The sequence below is a fragment of the Protopterus annectens genome, chromosome 7.part1, assembly GCF_019279795.1.
Source record: "Protopterus annectens isolate FY-2018-M chromosome 7.part1, PAN1.0, whole genome shotgun sequence".
NCBI lineage: Eukaryota > Metazoa > Chordata > Ceratodontiformes > Protopteridae > Protopterus > Protopterus annectens.
The window spans coordinates 229,449,805-229,469,929 of record NC_056740.1 but is presented as its reverse complement, the minus strand read 5'-3'; the positions used below and the strand labels follow the sequence as shown (position 1 = coordinate 229,469,929).

General features: G+C 39.0%; 1 protein-coding gene across 1 annotated transcript in view; it reads right to left on the bottom strand.

Annotated features, from left to right (window-relative positions):
• Window positions 1-20,125, bottom strand: part of PCSK6 (proprotein convertase subtilisin/kexin type 6) — a gene marked incomplete in the record, with an annotated part of 1,289,931 nt that overhangs the window by 1,125,936 nt on the left and 143,870 nt on the right. Inside the window, 1 exon segment of the mRNA XM_044078680.1 lies at window positions 17,074-17,217. Coding sequence (XP_043934615.1) covers window positions 17,074-17,217 — 144 coding nt within the window.

The window sequence follows — 20,125 nt, the reverse complement described above, 5'->3', positions numbered from 1 at the left end:
CTGTAGGCAACCAGTTCTGTGCATGCTTGGGTCTTACCCTTTAGGTCACGTACATAGCTGTAAAAGGCCTTATGTTTATCCTTGACAGCACTTGCTAGGTTTCTCTCGAAGGAGCTTTTGGAAGATTTGACAAGTTGTCTTATTTGCCTGTTAAGGCTGAGGAGGGTGCTTTTCCATTGTTGGTTCCTTGACTGTTTTCTTGGATAGCAACTTTTTGCATTTATTGTAGAGTTTGTTGATGCTGAAAGTCCACCATGACAGCTTGATTTTACTTGGGGCTCTGGCTTTGACTCTATTTAGTACAGCCAAGTTTATACACTTACACAAGTGATTATACAGGGCTTTGAAGTAAGCTTTGGTGTAGTTACAACTATCAACTTGGGGTGGGGCTTAGAATGCATTTATACCTTTACCTAGCAGGGTATAGTTTGCCTTGGTGAAGTTTTTTAGTCTGATTTCATCCTTTGTGAGTTCTGGTGTTTAGTATCAGTTTGTAGGGGACTGATCTGTGGTCACTTTTAACTAATGAGGGTCCAACAGTTGCAGCAGTGCACCTACTGGATATGTTGGTGAAGATCAGATCTAGAATGTTTGTTCCTCTTGTCAGGGTATGGACAATTTGCTCCAGGGCATTTGAATTCACAATGTCAAAGAACTTTTGCACAAGTTTGGGCTAGAGTAGATTTCCTAGTTGTTGTGGGATAACTGAAACCCCCCACAACCAGTGTGTGTTCTGTAAAATTTGGATGGTCTTCAGTTTGGTTAAGTAGGCTACATGAGTGTCATGACGCATGGAGAGGATCTATAACTGGCTAGGACTTAAATGGGGTCCTACCCACGTAACTTGGAGCTGGAGTAACTCCATGGAATTGTACAGTCTAAACAGACTTGTCTCAAATACAGATTGAAACACTGCCTCTTTTGGTTTTAACAGATTCATTTTGTGGTTTAAAGGTGTGGAAGGCATTGTAGCCTTGCAGAGGGTCAGGTTACTCTCGGAGGCCTTAAACCAGGTTTCTGTGACTGCACAGACATCTACATCTTCTAGTGATACAAGTGCTTCCAGGGAGTGTGCTTTTTGGTTTAAGCTCCTAGCATTTAGCAACATTACCCCTCTTTTGTTCTGATTGGTTAATTTCAAATCGGTAATGTTGTTAGAGACCTTACCTAAAAGAAGGCACTATGAGGGAGGCAAGAGCATTTGTCAGCAACTGAAAGCCTAGGGATGCCAGATGCAAACAGTCAATGGCAAAGCAGTGAGGTTTGTTGACCATGGCTTCCCAGGCAGACAGGAACTGGATACCCTTGGAATGACACCAAAAACTAAGCCAATTATTGAAATCAATCATTTTTATTTTGTTTATACTGTGGCATCACTCTAGGTGAAGGTAGTATGCTGCTCAAAGGCTAGGGATATACCTGCCTAACACATACTCTGAGAGCTCAACCATATCTCTCTTCATACAGTCCAGTCAGGTACGTCTCAGGTCATTCACACCAACATAAACTATGACAGAGTTATAATGGTACTTGTTGCTGAGAGACCAGAGTGCATGAGTGATTTGGTGAATCCCAGCAGTGGACAGGCAGCTGACTGACTTTCATCTCGTCCATCCTGGTGGGTGGGACATCTGTGCATTCATCTCATCCATCCTGGTGGGTGGGACATCTGTGCATCTCACTGCTGAGTCTCCAATGATGAGAAAATTAGTTTGAGTGTTACACCTTATGGGCTTGGTAAGTGAGACATTGGTGTTGCTGTGTGTTATGGGTGCTGTGGAGACAGTTAGCTGTAGCAGTTTTGATAAGTTTTTCGAGAGAACCTCCACATACGTGGATTTACATGTTTGATGCATACTATGTGTACTAGTAGTGGTACTATGCGAATATGTAGTGGTGGGTGAGTTGACAATCTTCTCCGTGTTACTGGTTTGAGTGAAACAGCATGGATTCTAGATTCTTGGTGAAAATACATCTCTCGCATTCTGTACTAGAATGTGTTATCTATGTACATGAGGCAATTGTTGCACTGCCTCAAGAGACCCAAGTGAACAAGGTTGGCAGTAGAAAAGGGTAGTCAAACTGTCCATAATGCTAGGTTGAAGACTGTTGTCACTAGGGGTGGCTTTTCAGAAACCATCACAGAGGAGCTCAGCGAATGGATATTTCTGCCTGGGTTGTAAGGGAAACTTTGCTGAATTTAACTGTCCAGCTTTGGTGCACAACTGCATGGTAGTGTACAGTGCTGTGCAATGTGCAAAACAAGCAGAAACCTACTCAGCTGCAGGGCCTAAATACCAGAAGCTAAAGCTTGAAGGAAAAAAGGACCAATCAGGTTGCTTATTCCAAGCCCTAGACTGGCAGGTGCTAAACAATTCTCACAAAAGTGCAGATAGGCCCCTTCCAAGCCAAGGTGGCCTGGAAAATGTGCTCAGAACAAACAGACCACTACAAACAGCTCCAGAAGCAACAGGCCTGGATCTGGACTATGCTACAGCTATCTAGCTACCCTAGGTTCAGCTGGAAACTCTACAGAATATTTATTATGAATCCAAGTATTACTTTCTATGAGAAGAACAAATGGTTCACCCAGTAGTGTAACGAAATACACTACAATCAAAAATATGACCAAACAAGTATTTGGTGAAACAACCCAAGGCAGGTTATGAACATAAAAATTTAACAAATCCAGAAATGGTATAAAACATCTATTGTCAGTGTTTTCACAGTTTCATGAACTGCTTCATCAGACATGATCAGTGTGCTTCAGCTGAAATGTTTAAAAAGGAATCCAAACCAATAGTAACCATACAATAATCAATTGCTCAACTGACTTAATTGCAACCCCATTTTAAAAGCAATATACAAACTAATGAATCTATAAAAACTCATTCTAGAAACAAATAAATCTAGAAATGTTTCTTCAAACTTTAATACAGTATATTTACAAATAAAAACTAACCTATACTTATCTTTAAAACACATTTATAGACTCAAGTACCAAGTTAAATGCATATATATATATATATATATATATATATATATACATGTATATACATATATATATATATATACACATATACACATACATATATATATATATATATATATATATACACACACATATATGCACACACACACACTATATATATATATATATATATATATATATATATATGCACACATACGCACACATACACACACACACACACACACTATATATATATATATATATATATATATATATATATATATATATATATATATATACACACCTATATATATATATATATATATATATATATCTATATCTATATCTATATCTATATACACACAATATACATACACACATACATGTATCAGTTCTAATCATATAAAAAGAACAATGTGGAAATTGAGAATGACAAGCTATATAAAGAACAGCAAGATATATAAATTCTAAATGCGAGTCAAATAAGCAAAGGTGTGGCTCCAGAATCGATTGTTATATGAATCCAAAGTAACAAATGTACAAGGCAAATCCGTTGTAACTCAGCTTTATTAGTAACACAAGCACTTTCACATACAGCTTCTTCAGGTGTTTAAACAAAGTTACTGAAACATTTATTTATACACATCAGTGATCATGTGATCAAATAATTACAGAATTAAAGTGATGCACTCAATAAAAACAATTTAAAAAATTCTATGCTAAAACTGTACATACATTTCATACATTTAAATATAAATCTATAACCGGAAAACAAAAATACATATATTTAAGAATATATGTATATTTTATATATGTATTTTATTTTTTACATTTTACGGAGAGGTCTTTTTTGAAGAACTGGTTTAATGGGTACATGGTCATTAAGGCCATGCCCATAATTCGCTCCCAATTTGCTTCCAGTTCTTCTGTTCTACACCTAATATTACCATGTCGTACACTCTCATGAGTCGTACCCAACACTAAAAATTTAAAAGTATGTTGTTCATCCGTGTTATCAACATGCTTAGCAAGTGCATTAACAAAATTCTTTTTCTTGATATAATATAAATGTTCCCTGATTCTTTCTTTCAGGGAACGATCAGTTTTACCTACATAATATTTATTGCATAAAACACAAAAAGCAAGATATACAACATGCTTAGTATCACAAGTAGCACTTGCAGTAATATGAAAAATCTCACCAGTATCTGGATGTTTAAAAATAGTATTCTCAGAAACAAAGCTACAATACCTGCAGCTACCACATGGTTTGGTACCAGGCTCTGTTACTACATGCTTCTTGAAGGTGTTGCTGCATAGCCCATTCTTAAGGGACTTCCTATTTTTGAAAGAAAATTGTGGTTTTGTACCTACTAATGCCTTAATGTGGTCATCAGTCATTAAAATATTCCAATGGTCATTTATAACCTCTGTATACAAACTAACATCCCTAGTATAATTAAGGGACATCCTAAGTTTATCATTAGTAGAGCATTTTATTCTATTAAAGTTCTCTGAAAAATAAGGTTTTGCTACAGTTGATCTCATAGAATCAACTGCTAGAGAGTTAGTTTCCACCATTCTCTGTTCATAACCCCTTTCAAGCAATTCTATTGCTGTTTTATTTTTATACTGATAATCTTCTTCCCTAGCATTCAGCCTTGAGGTTCTAAAAAATTGATTCCTAGCAACATTTCTGAATACAAAATTAGGGTGCATGCTTTTCCTGTTTAACAACTGGTTAGCATGGCACTCTTTCCTATACAAATTACTGTTCAAATAACCATTCTCATCCCTACCAACATAAACGTCCAGAAAATATATACCATCGGATGAAAAATTTAAAGTAAAACGTAAAAAATCAGATGAACTATTTATATAATCCATAAAATCTAACAATTGTTGCTCTGTTCCCTTCCAAATCAAAAAAAGGTCGTCCACAAATCTTTTATAAAATAAAATAAAATCTTTAAATGGACCCTTCATTAAATATTGAGTTTCCCAGACATCCATCATAGCATTCGCATAACTATTAGAGCAAGAGCTTCCCATAGCAACATCATTCTTTTGCCAATATATCATCTCCTTGTACACAAATATATTATTGTGAAGTACTAGATTCAATAAAGTTTGTATCAAAAATATTTCATCATTGTTAAATCCTCCAGAATCTACTAATAGTTTTGTAACATAATCAATACCTACTGTGTTGGGAATTACAGTAAATAGAGAAACCACATCTAATGCGACAAACAAGAATCTTTCATAAACTATTTGTTTAGAAAATTGAAACAGTTCATTCAAAAAATGTTCAGTATCTCTTAAAACTATCGGTGACTTACTCACAATAGGCCTAAGACACTTCTCCAGATAGATGGCCGAATTATAGATAAAGATTTAGAAAAACTAAGAAATCAGAAATAATGTCAATATAATAAGTCATTGTTTAATTACATCAGACCCAGATTTGAGTATGGAATAAAAATATGGAAAACTTAAAAGTAAACAAGCATAAGTAAACAGAAAGAGTACAGCGGAAATATACAAAGTGCATCCATGTATGTGAAAATTTAAGTTATTATGAAAGACATATCTGAATTTGTACACAGTCTAATTGATATTTAAGAACAGAACTTATTCAAGTTTATATGGCATTTAGAGACAACTACCTCTGGGAATGTTTGCGGTTATCAAAATGTAGTACAAAATCATCAGACAACCTATGTAGAAAATCCTATAGGGATGAGAAGTGTACTAATTGGTTCTCTCAGAGAGCAGCTGATGCATGGAACAGACTAACAAATTACATTAAAGCAAGTACTAGTTTAGATATTTTTAAGAACAGCCTGGACATATGGGAACAGCTGTTTTTGGTATATTGGCAGGCTAGAAGAGCATTAATGCCTGTGCTTTTAATATTTCTATGTATGTAAGGTTTTGCATAAAAAAAGCTATATTGTGCAGTAATGTAGTTTTGTCTGCAGGGTTTGGAGTGGTGATAGTGGTCCACAAGGGAGTGTCTGATCTAAGCTGGCAGTTATAGGATTTGGATTTTAAATAGCCAGCAAGGAAGAACTCCACACTGAACTGTATGAAAACAAGTCAACCTAGTAGTAAATAAGGTAATAAACATATAAAATGGTAAGGTTGAGAGGTGGCTCTGATGATGCAGAAAAGATTATGAGGGTGTATACTAGTTGTACCTGAAGAATACCTTTATGAAATGTACATTTATATTCACCTTAGAGGGCAGAAAACCTTTGTCGACTGGAAATGTATTCAATTTTTTTTTTTAAAATTAATGTGAACCTGAAAGTCAAAATGCTGGTCAAGACATACACTTAAATAGCAGAAGCAGTGACATACCTTGCATGTTTGACATCTGGAGCTGATAAAAAAATGTATCCCCCTCCAGAGTGGAGATTTGTTTCTAACACCCCCCTCCACTATGGCAATTGGTTTTAATAATAATTATGAAAATAAAACAGTGAAGTTTTCCCTTTAACTTTGTATATTATCATGCCAGTAAATAAATAAATGAAAATATTAGCCAATACAAGCAAAAACATTACATTATAGTATTCTTGAAGAAGGAAGAAGTACTCCTTCAAATTGGATTGTAGCAGTATAAAACATTACAATTTCTATTTCCGAGCCTTAACTTCTGCAAATTAATCAATGACTTTGTCAAAAGTTTTCTTCTTCGCATACTGATGCTCAATATAGCCAGATGGAAGCACTTTACTATCTCAAAATACTGAAATCTCGAATATCAGTATCTTGAGATGAAAATGCTGAAAGTGCAGTTGAGCGAAACTGCACTTGATCGAATTCAAAGTGTCGAATTTGCAGTCGTGGTGGCGCAGCATGTAGGATTTGCTGTGTTTGTAAGGTGCGGTGTGCTGTGGGATATGGTTTGACTGCCGTTGTGTGGATATATGTGGAGATTCAGGTTAAGTGTTTTTTTTTAGGGCTTGGGGTAGGGATTTGAGTGTATGTGAATGTGTTGGGAAGTTTTAGGTGTAGGTTAGGGTAGGTAGGTAAGAGTGTGAGTGTGTAAGTGTTGAGAGTGGTGGTGTTTGTACATATGTGGTGTGTGTTTGTTCATAGGTTTATAGGTTCATACTAGGCTATCTACCCTAGGGCATTTATAAGCCTAGCCAGAGTGTGTTTGGCTTTCACCACCCATTTTAAATTAATTTTGCTATGCCCTTTTTTGAGGTTAGTATACTGTGCCTCGGTCAAACAGTGACACAGAAGTGATACCCGGGGTAAACCTACAATCTCCCATCCACTCATCAAGATTCCTCTTGAAGAGAGTCAATGAGGGACTCTGCCTAACCTGGACTGGGATTTTATTCCAGAGTGAAGGGAGCCTCTGGGTTATGAATCTGTTCCTCCAGCATGTCTTATTTATTTCAGTGCTGAGGTTCAAGTCTCTCGAGCGTGTAGCTCAATGGGATTTGGATTTTCTGAGGTGCAGCGTGTCCATTAATTCCGGGTTGGACATGGCTTTATACGTCAGGCACAGATCGCCTCTGAGCAGGGGGTATGCCCCTGAGTAGAGCTGGAGTTTCTTTAACCGGGCAGCATATGGCATCTGTTTGAGTCCTTTGATCCTCTTGGTGAGGTACTTTTGGGGTCTTTCCAGTTGCTGCAGGTGTCTGGTAAGGTACATCCCAAAAGGGGCATTGTACTCAATTATGGGCCTGACGAGGGATGAGTAAAGAGGCACAATGACCTCCCCTGATCTAGATGTGAATCCCTTCATGATTAGGTGGGCTATATAAAATATTTTTCTAACCACTTTGGCCACGTGGTTGTCAAATGAGAGATTGCCATCAACTTTGGTCCCCAGGTCCCTAATTACTTCTTCTGTACTTAATGGATTACCACCTATGTAGTAATTTGTGGGCACTTTCTTTTTGCCAAAGGGGATGACTATACACTTTTTGGCATTTAGCTTGAGGCCATGGCTCTGGCACCAGTTGTCTGTTTCTATGAGGCCCTTTTGGAGGATGCTTGTGTCGGCTGGAGAGTCGATTATGGTTCCCAGTTTTCAGTCATCTGTGAACTTGTTCAGCCACAGTCCTTCCGTGTTGGCCTGTACCTCCGAGAAATATATACCGAACAAGAGAGGTCCCAGGAAAGAGCCTTGTGGGACACCACTTGTAACTGGTTTGGAGTCTGACATGGCTCCAGCAATTCTAACCATGTGGGTTCTGTCCTTGAGCCAGTTTGCAAACCATCTAGTGATATAGGGGTTTATATTTAAGCTGGTTAAGCTTATCTATAATGCCAGAGTGGGGTATTGTATTGAAGGCTTTTGCGAGGTCCATGTAGGCTGTGTGGACCACCTTCCCCTCGTCAATGGCCTTGGCGACTGTTTCAAAGAAATCAACCAGGTTTAAGAGGCAGGATCTGCCCTTAAAGCCGAACTGGGTAGGATCCAGTGTCTGTAGGTCCCCAATCTCTTTATTTATGAGGTCCATGATGATCCTTTCCATAGCTTTGCAGACCAAGCTAGTCAGGCTTATAGGGCGATAGTTTCCAGGATCCATTGAGGCACCTCCTTTGTGGAGAGGGACCACTGTTGCTGTACGCCACTCTTTGGGTACATATCCTGTAGTAAGGCTGAGATTGAACAGTAGTTTTATGTTTGGGTTTAGTTCTTCTTGGAGTTCATGTAGGATGCAGCCTGGGACACCATCTGGTTCCATTGATGCTGTGTTTTTTGCTTTGGAGAGGGCAGCTCTTACCTGAGCATCTGAGATGTCAGGGGGGAAGCACTCTGCTGGGATAGATATTTGCCCTTTTGGTGGGGAGGGGAGTTTGCTGAACCTGTCAGCTAGGATGTTGGCAATGTCTGTGGGTTCGGTGTATTTTTTGTCATTTTGGACTAATTCTGAGCATATCTGGGAATTCCCACCCAGGTTCCTAACATAACTTAAGAAAGCCTTGTGATTATCCTTAGTGTCCTGTGCAATTTTTCTCTCGAAGCTGGCCTTAGACGATTTTGAGTGCCCATAGTTTTTTGCTAATACTGATCAGAGATGCCTTCCCTTTTTAGGATTTTGCTCTATCATGTAGTAGCTTCCTCCTTCTATTGCATAGTTTGTTTATGGCTGGGGTCCATCAGACAGGACGTCTGTGTTTGGAGGATTGGGTCTTGGTTTTATTTGGGATTGCATGATCCATGCATTCCTGAAGGTGTTCATAGAATTTGTTTACAAAGGATTCTGCGGTCTAGGCCGTATTTTCCATAGGCCCGGGGGCTTTGAAGGATTCCACCTCGGTTTTGAGGAGTGTGAAATTTGATTTAGAGAAGTTTTTCTCTGTGGTTTTCAGGGCAGGGGGTGGAGTCGGGATGCGAATATCCAGTGAGATTAGTTTATGGTCTGATCTTACCAGTGAGGGATACACTTCTGGTCTGGAGCATAGAGTCCCCATGTTGGTGATGATCAGGTCCAGTATGTTTTCCCTTCTTGTGGGAGTGGTAACAAGTTGTTCCATAGCATTTGAGTTTATAAATTCTAGGAACCTTTGGGCTAGGGTGTTGGAGCTAGAGTAATGCTCCCAAGTCTATGTTTGGGTAGTTGAAGTCGCCCAATATAATGGTGTTTGGAGAGACCTTCATATTTTCCAGTGTTCTCAGGAAGGCTGAGTGGGGTTCCTGGGTTTGGGAGGGTGGTCTGTAGCAGGCTATAAACTGGAAGGCAGTTTTACCCACTGTTAGCTGCACATGGATAGTCTCTGATGCGCTGTGCCACCAACCTGGAGGTGTGGGTATCTTTGATGAATATTGATACTCCCCCTCCTTTTGTGGTTCGGTCCAAGTTTTGGGGCCGAAAAGCATGGTATGAGGTATAACCTGGTAGTGCTGGGGTGCTCTCGGGAGCCTTGAACCAGGTTTCTGTTACTGCACAGATATCTATGTTCTCCATGCTAAGGAGAGTTTTGAGTGCATGCATCTTGAGGTTTAGACTTCTGGCGTTGAGTAGCATTATTCTTAGTTTCTTATCCCTTGTGATACCTATGGAGGTGGGTTTGTCTTTTGAGCCTTTCCTAAAAAAGGCACTATGGGGGTAGCAAGAGCCTTTGCCAATATCCGAAAGTCCAGGGGTGACAGGTGCAAGCCATCCCTAGCGAAGCATCGTGGCTTGTCGAGCATGTCATCCCAGGTTGACAGGCATTGGATCCCCTTTGAATGACACCAATACTTAAGCCAATTGTTGAAATTTATCATCTTGTCTTCATATTGTGGCATCATTCTTGGTGAGGGTAAGATGCTACTCAAGGTCAGGGTCATACCGGCCTGGGCTACATGCTCAGAGAGCTCCTCTATGTCTCTTTTCATGTAGTCCAGGGAGGTATGTCTCAGGTCATTCACACCAGCATGGACAATGACGGAGTCATATTTGTACTTGCCTTGGAGTGACCTGAGTGCTTGTGTTATGTGGCGGATCCTAGCGCCAGACAGGCAGCTCATCGTGACCTTCTCCTTGTTCAGCCTGGTGAGCGGGACGTCAGTGTGCCTGACGATAGAGTCACCTATTACAAGTGTATCAAGTGTGTTGTTTAGCCTTAAGGGCTGTGACTGTTTGGCACACTGGCTTTGTGAGCTATGTGTTTTGTTTTGGGGTAGTGGTTGCTTGGGTGTCTGCTTTGGAGGCCTCTGCTGCTTAGGCAGATTTTTATTTAGAGCCTCCGAGTATGTTTTTGTATGTTTATGTGTTTGGTTTGCTGTCGTGGTAGGTCTATGTGAGACTGGAATTGTAGTGAGTGTGGTTTCCTTCTCCTCCTGACTGGTTTTGCCAGTACTGAGTTGAGAGAGCTTAGCCTACAGTATGGCTATATGGTTACATCTCTTACATGTGTTGGAATTTGTTGGGAGGAGGAGAGGGTTGTCTGTGTACATGAGGCAGTTGTAACATTGCCTCAAGATTCCCAGATTCACCAGCTGGACCGGAGAGGAGATTGACAACTGACCTTTGGACATGCTAGAATAGTATTGGGAATTCCTTTATAATAGAAAAAAAGGGCCAATGGGGAATGAGGTACTCAAGGGGAGTTTGTGAGGGTGTAGTGCTTTTAATATTTTAGTGCTGACTTATATAACTGCTTTAGTGAGCAAGTGCCAGGTAACTTAAATGCAATGTGTTATAGGTAACAAATGCAAAAATGACAAACAGTAGCTTTCTTTCAAGTGAAACAAGGAAATAAGTACAGTAAGCAATGCAGATATCACTAGGGATCCACAGAAGCGCTGAAAAGCCGCATTTTAGGTGGAATTAGCGTTTCAGGGAAACAACAAGCAAACAAACAACAAGCATACAAATAAAGCTAGATTCAGCAGGCCTGGATCTAGTCTATGCTACAGCAAACAAGGTGTACCAATTTCAGTAAGAAACAGTTCAAATATGCAGGCACTATAAACCTTTAACCAGAAATTCCCAGCTCAGAAGGGCAGAGTCTAGCCTCTCCTCCCACAAGAGTGCAGACCACGAACCTTCTTAATGTAAAATAACTGGCCTGATGCCCAAGTGCTTAAACCAGAACTAATACACTTTTAGAATAACAGACACTGAGCCCTCAATCAGCAGTTCCCAACTTGTGCAAGGGGAATAGAGAGTATGTAGTGGTGAGTTTAGTGTCTGTCTTGTTAGTGTGTCCTTGGAGTTAAAGTAGTGGGGGTGTTGGGGGTGCACATGTACACATATGTAGGGTAGGTGTGTGTATTCTTGTTGCTGTGTGTTTTGTTGGTTTGTTGTAGTGTGTGGAGGAAGGTGTATGCATGTATGTTTGTGTGGTTGAGGGTGTATTTAAAAGTTACGATTTTGAATTTCGCACTTTTGGGGTTTCGATATCGTGAATGTTCGGCTTTATAGTAGAGATACTGAAATTCGAGATTTTAGTATTTGAAGATTATAAAGTAAATCCAGCCAGATATGTCAATTTATTTTCACTCATAGTTGATCGAACACCTTTAATTAATTTTAATTTTGAAACGGACTTTCAGAGATAAGAAGCATGTGCTGAGTACTTAGTCCTGGCCCTTGACCACACTGCTCAGCTGCCCATATTTTTTTTAGAATGTCCAGATTTTCACCTCATAAAATGCATTTTTCTGGTGAATCAGTGAGGACTGAACTCAATGACATACATTTGTCTTTCAGACTTCATTTCCTTCAGATAATTCATACCAATACAAATCATGTTATTCTAGTAACTTTCTAAATTTAAACTTAAGAGCAATATTTAAAACATGTACATATTTTTGGGCCTTTGACCCCATTATTTTAAGCTTGGTTCAGATTTCTTGTACTAAGAGGTTGAGAGTCATGCCCCCCGATGCTGCTTTCATGAAGGACAGAGACATATGTTACTTTTTTCAATGACCAAGAAAATACTAATTATATCAATTTAAAGGGATTGGGAAGCTTGACCACACATTGGGGATGCAGGGGAGGCTGCAGCCTGACCCTTAGCCAAAAAAAAAAAACTTTTAAATTTTGGTGAGCTTGATCTTAAGGGGATTACTCTTTGGGGAATTATACTGGAAGGATTTACTATATCCTTGTTTTTAAGAAGCATGAAGAATATATATTAAAATTATGCTCGACTTTGTTGCATTGCTGCCTATGAGGCAGTGTAGCTACATTGTTAGTCTTCTTTCTTTAAATGTCTTGGCAATCCCTTCAGTAGTTTGACTATGTATGCACGGGCATTTCACCACCACCAAAATTAAACATCCCCCTATGACCCCTTCAGCAGTTTGTCCATGTATACAAAAACACTCAAACTATACCAAAATGAAACATTTCCCCCCAAAGATTGCTTCAGCAGTTAACCATGGAAGCACAAGCGCCAGAAAAAAATAGTTCCAACGACCCCTTCAGCAGCCTGTCCACATATGTACAAGTACTCAAATGACACTAAACTGAAATATTTCCCCCAATGACCCCTTCAGCTGTCATCTCCAGATATACACAACCGCCAGAATGAATCACTTCCCCCAATAACCCCTTCATCAGTCATCTCTTATGTACAAGCACCAGAATGAATAATTTCCTCCAATGACCCCTGCAGTATTCTGTCCATGTATGCACAAGCACTGAATGACATTAAAATTAAACATTTCCCCAAACAGCACCTACAGTGCTTTGCCCTACTTATTACAGAGACTAGATGTTTAGTTGTCCCACTCAGTCAGGTCTTTTAGGAGCAGTAGCGGGAAGCATGCAGGACATCTTGGACGTCCGTTTAGGACAGGTGTTGCAGTTTCACTTAGAGTGAAAAATATTTCACTAAAAATTTCTCTCTTTTTTTTTAATGTTATGCCCCCCTTAGTGTCTGCACTCAGGGTGGACTGCACCCTCTGCCACTCCATTAGTATGCCTCTGCCAGAAGTGACTTCCAGCTTGTCACCATTATTAGAAAGGACTTGGCAGTCACTAGGTACTGAACTGAGCTTTAGATAGACTCCAAATATACCAATAATGCATTTTGAACAAGTGTGTCAAAGTTTTTAGAGATCTGAAGGACATTGCTGATCTTAATCAATGAAGGACTGCCAGCCTGATGGAGCAAAACCAAAGCATCCAAATCCAGCATAAGAAGCACAGCTAGAATGAGCCTCTGAAAGTTGTTTGCAATGGAGGACAATGTCCTTGACCACACAAAAGTTAAAACCCTAACCCACCTTAATGAGTGCTGTCTTAAAAAACTTTATTATATTTGAAAATCAACTTTTCCGACACTTTTCTGGGGCAGCCAATGGGGACATCATGTTTTGCTAATATCATTATGGCTTACTGGGAGGAAAAACCTAATGTTTCTGTCACAGTACTGGTCAAGTTGATCTCTTTATGGAAGGTTTCTGGATGACATCATTAATTTTTGGAAAGATACCAATGACAAATTCAATGAGTTCCTTGATTTTTTGCAATCCACCACAGGGTTTCTTGAATTCACTTTCACCATTTCCTCTGACCAAATTAACTATTTGGATGTCATCATTTGTAAGAATGGGGAACAAGGATGTTTTGATTCATGTATATATAGGAAACCTATGTATTCCAAGTCTTTACTACAATATAGTAGTTGGCATCCAGTACACCAGAAAAGGTCACTGATCAAGGGGCAATTTGTGTAGGTATTAAGAACGGTTTTGAAGGAGGACAGGTTTGGAATAGAATGTCAAATTTTAAAAAACAATGTTACTAGTTAGGGTTACCCCTGTAACTTTCTGAATGAGATTCAAAATGAAGTCAGGCTCAGAAGGACAAATGGGCATTTATTTCTCCACTGTTGGGCAAAGGACTTTGCAATGAAATTAGTAAGGCTCCGAAAATATTTCTAATGATTTTGCTAAAAGGTCTAACTTTTACATCTGACTTCAAGGCAACAAGACCATTATTTATAGGAACTGTAATATATTTTCTGTTGATCATGAATACCCGATTATCTTGGGCAAAGCCCCTAGCATAATTTATAAAAAAAACTCCTGTTTCAAGACCTTATTAGAATGTATGGGGATCAAGGGGTAATATAGGTTCGATGATAAAGTGTGGGCAATGTAGCCAATGTAGGATTATTTTTGAGGGTCCTGCTTCACCATTCATGGGTTTGGGATGACCAATCTTAAATGTAACTACTTGTGTTCTAGTACGGGTGTTATTTATGTAGCTCAGTATCAACAATGCCCTAGCTTTTATATCAGTGAAAACCATCCAATCTTTAAAATCTAGGATTTAGCATCACCTTTACAACATTAATAAAATGGATGAACAGAATGCTTTATATATGCACTTAAAGGACATGTTTAATAGTTTTACATGTTATGTCACTGATCAGGTTATGATGGGTTCCGGGGGGAGGACAAAAATGACATCCTTGAGCATATGGAGCTCAAATGACAGTTAAGAACGGTTTCTACAGCTTATCCAGGACTTAATGAAATAGTTTCTATTTCTAGTATATTGGGACTTAAAATCTTTTTTTTTTTTTTTAAATGTAGGGTGAGCTGGTGCCCTCCTCAGTTTGTTCGCAATATTTGCATACAATGAATGCATTAATGATGTTTTTGATACTTTTACATATCAAGAAAACAAATGCATTTTTTAAAACCTTATTGTTTATTACGTTTACAAGCTTTTGAACTAAAGTTTTATTTGTGTTTTTTATTTATTTAAATATTTACTTTTTCTTTTGTAGATTTTAAATGAAACCTTTAGGTAAGTTGTGTTGTGCTCACAATGGGAGACTGGGGATTGAGTACATCATGTGATATGATTTGAACATATAAGAACTGTGTTAAAGTTTTATCAGTCGTGAAGAAGTCATTGTACCTCGACAAAAGTGCTCAACTTTGTTATTAAAGAGTGGTTCCTAAGTTGACTGTCGGGCATTCTTTAACTGGACGTTTGGTTGTTTTTTAGATGTTTATATGGTATACCCAAGGATAAGGTCCACTGGAGGAAGAGGCTCACCCAGAATTGAGCTATGTTAGGCTTGCCCAGACCAGTAAAAGGAAATGGTACAAGGGTTGGAGGTGCATATGGCTGAGGGTTAACCCTATAAGAACAGCTATTTATAATTTTACAACTTTAGCCAGTTTGTCCCCCCCCCCCATAAACTACCTGGACACTATCAGCTACAGGCAGTTTACCAGAAAGAAAATATCTGCTTTAAGCTTCATAAACAGTTACTAATGTGGAGTTTAACACAAAATCTGTAAATGAGCTGAAACTGCAATCCTGAACAATGTATATATTTAATCTAGTTAAAAATGCCACAGGACAGCCTATGCTGCAGTATGGCAGATACACTCCTGTCAGCCACCAGTGACTCAGGTTTGGATAGTGATCATGCAGACAGCAAGGCTCACTCGCATAGGAAAGGTCAGTGATGGCTCTTAATTGTAAGGGAGACTGACAGAGTGTTATGCAATCATGGCACAGATGAGTGACACCTCTACAAGCACAGATTTGGCACAGCTGAATGGGACCTCTGTAGTCAGCCACCATAGCTATGGATAAATGCCAGATGGGAAACCAAAAACATTATTCCAAGTCCCTTCATCTAAAAGGGGAAAAAAAAAATCTCATTTGCTTTTTGGCAGGAAGCATTTCTATTTCATAACGAGTAGGTACATTTCCACTAAAATATCCAGAATAACCCCCCCTTCTTGGTACTACATGCGTGTGATTGGGGAAAAAAATCTGACAGCATGCATATAATTACTGAGGCACAAGTTACCAAATAATTAGCATTAACACTCGTACTGCATAGCAGGCATTATCTTTATGAAAATGAAAGGATAATCATACTATCTCAATTTTTTTTATTGTTCAACAAACCTGCAACATTCTTCCTACATTCACTTGGCAAGGCATTCACCCCTGATACAAGTATGTCCCAGAAATGAAAATCAAATAAACCAACAAAATGTACCATTCCAGATCAAGAAAATATTTACTCTACCCCTTGTATATTCAATCCTTCATTCTACGTGCTTCAGATCCCCATAAAGCAGCTATAATTTGGTTTACTATTTCCATAAATTGCTTTCCTCCTAGAATGAGAGCAAGGAGTGGGAGGGAATAAACCTTCATGGGGGGGGCTCTTTAATCATCTATCCAAAGAGCTAGCTTACCTTTCTCATTCAAGTTGACTCGTTATTTCAAGGGCTACTTCTCCCATTAAATACAACCTCAGTGCAGCCTCCCTTCCCCGGAGTGTCCACTGTTAATTTAACAGAATCTACAGGAAATCCACTCCTATTCCCAAAGAAAGGTAACCCATCCAGCGGCACTCTTTCTACCACCCTTGATTTGACTGGTCCTCTGGCATTATAAAGACTATGTGAGTCCATATCACCAGCAGCAAGGAAGGAGACACAATCTATACATAAACAAGTCAGACTGAAGTTTCACTTTGTTGCAGTCTATCATCACAATCACCACATGACTGGTTTCACAATTCACTGTTAACAGAGTCAGGTCAGTGGAAAGAAAATGAATGGAAAATGATCAAATCAAAGCAGGGACAATTAAAAGATCTAACATTCTCACTATTCTGAAAACTATCGGTTGACTTACATAATTAGGCTTGAGATCAGGGTGGTTTCTTTCAAGTCCATCATCCAGAATTGTTACCACAATGCCTTTTCCTGTATATCCTCTTTGCCATGCAGCAAGAATGTTCATCTCTGTTCTACAGCCGCTGCCTTTTTCAATACAATGCTAATCATAAGACAAAAATTTTAAATAAACATGAATATACCTCAATAGCACATTAAACACAATATTATTATTTTATGTCATTTTATAGACCATTTCCTTAAAGTTACAAAGTTAAAACACTCCAGTAAATGCCACCACCAGATCTTGTGATTTTGAGATACTACATTGCATACATCATTGTTTTAGGGAGTGTGCCGATTTTCCAGAAACTAACTCTATACGAAAAATGGTACAATACCCATTAAGACCAACAGTTGCCCTAAACAGGAACTTCAGAAAGGCAATTAAAAAAAACATTTTGCAGTTTGTCCAATTTACAAAAACATCAGTAGTATAGGTGTTATTATAGCTGGGGATTGAAAGATAATATAGCAATAACCCACGCCTGGGTCTGGGAAATGCGGGATTTACCCACGGTTGGCGTGGTTTGGTCCCGAGGGCAAAGCCCGAGGGACCAAACAAAGACAACCATGGGTAAATCCCGCATTACCCACACCCAGAAGTGGGTTATTGCTATTATACTATGACATTATTTAAAAAAAGAAACAATTACTTTTCTTAAATAATGGCATTGTATAATGCCTCTTTGCTGCCCTTCCGCAGCTGTCTGGCATCCGCGGCAGTTCTGATGTACTGCGCATGCCTATGCAGTACATTAGAGCTGTAGGCAAAAGCATCAGAGAAAGCAAGATCTCCGTTGCTTTTTAATATTTCGCTATGTTAAATGGGTTTAACATAGCGAGACAGCTTTAAAATAAGCAACGGAGATGTCCGTTGCTTATTTTAAAGCTGTCTCGCTATGTTAAACCCATTTAACATAGCAACAAAAAAGCAATGGAGATCTTGCTTTCCATTGCTTTTTTTAAACCTGTCTCTATGTTAGATGGGTTTAACATATAGGCGGCTTTAAAATAAGCAACGGAGATGTACGTTGCTTATTTTAAAGCCGTCTCACTATGTTAAACCCATTTAACATAGCAAAACAGTAAAAAGCAACGGAGATCTTGCTTTCTCCGTTGCTTTTTTTTTTTTAAACCTGTCTCGCTATGTTAGATGGGTTTAACATAGCGAGACAGGTTTAAAAAAAAGCAACGGAGAAAGCAAGATCTCCGTTGCTTTTTACATACTGTGTCGCTATGTTAAAGGAGTTTAACATAGCGAGACAGCTTTAAAAAAAGCAACTGAGATCTCCGTTGCTTTTTTTAAACCTGTGTCGCTATGTTAAACTCTTTTAACATAGCGAGACAGTGTTTCAAAAAAAGACTTATACTAATGGAAAAAGTCCGGACGACCAGCCCTTTTTCCATTAGTATAAGTCGATTTACAATGTGCACGCTGGCCAATCAGCGTGCACGTTTTGGAATATTAATGGGGGGGGGTCATGGTATAATATGTGATATTCCAGATTAGTACATCTATTCATTCTTAAATATCTGCTTCAACAATTTCAGAGTTGTAGGGGGGAGACATTTGTGCTAGAAATTAACTGGCATAAGACAGATTCAGTTCTGGTTACATGCTGCTCAGGTAGAACACCACACACTCCTGGCTTCTGCTAAACAATTACAGTTCTTCACTGCAGAAGATCACATTAATATTTGCAAAACACACTGAATTTTTCTACTCTATTCTCTTTCATTTTCAAACGCCTCCAGTATAAAAGCACCTAATACATACAACACACATTTTACACACCAAGCAGTGAATTATTTATTTACTCTGTTGCACAGGATAGTCCCAGTAGATCAATGGCCTCTTTTTAGGGGAGACCAGAGGTGGTATTCAAACTGACTAGAGGAAATTTAATTGGGGCACCAGGAACCTTCCTGCTCTGATTTTGCCAGGTGCCATGGGATCTTTTACATTCAACCAAATAAACAGCCCAAGTGCTCCAAGCAAAAGCCACACTGCTTAAAAACAGCAAAATTTATTCACCAAAAGATTGAGCGCTTTCATCTGATTGTAACAAAAGACATCCTCAGAATCTAAAAATACATCAGTAGAAGCACATTTAAATCATGCTCAAACGTAGTCACCTGACCCAATCACTGATTACCAATCCAAGCAGTGCACCAAAGTTTAAAGCAATATCAGCAAAAAAAAACCCAAAAAACATTCTTTACATTAACAAAGAATAAAAATAGAAGGTGCTATGGGATCATTTACATATACCTTACCTATACCGGTTCGTGAAGATAGGGCTCTTGCTTTAGTGTCTCATCTGAAAGATGTCATACTCAGAAATGCAATGACTCCCAATGCTGCACTGCAGTGTCAATATCTGAAAATGAATCTAAGTACTTGGAGTGAGAATAGAACCCACAGCCTTCTGCAGTAGCAAAGGGGTGTGTGCCACCTGTTGAGGTATTGAGACTGCAACATTAGCAACCTCTCCTGTGAACTCCCCACCAGCTTGCTTACTTGTACATCCTGACTTCTAAAGCCATACACTACTGGGGGGGAGGGGGGCATACCTCTCCCAAAGTTGTCTGATCTTACAATAGCAAAACCATATGTGCCTCCAACTGCAAACTATTTTAAGTTGATTGGATGATCACTGGCAATACTAAGGTTGGAAAGGCAACCCACAAGTCATAACTTTTACCTTTCCTCACCAAGCCGTACTATGGAACCACACTACTATCCCGATCCATCTCTGTGCAAAGACCATATGTTGATGACAGCCTTAACTGCCGTTATCAGTAATGAAAGTTTATCTGCCCAGGAAAAGTACTTTGAAGCTGATGAAAAATCAAAATGGTGACAGCGGCCTCACTGTGGACTTTCTGCTCCTTTTTTAAGCTGACTAATAGCACAGTGTTTGAAGAAAAGTCAACCATAGCGCAATGAAATTAGAACTTGTACTAGTAAATTGAGTTTTCCAGTAGAGTAATCAGGTTGGTATAAT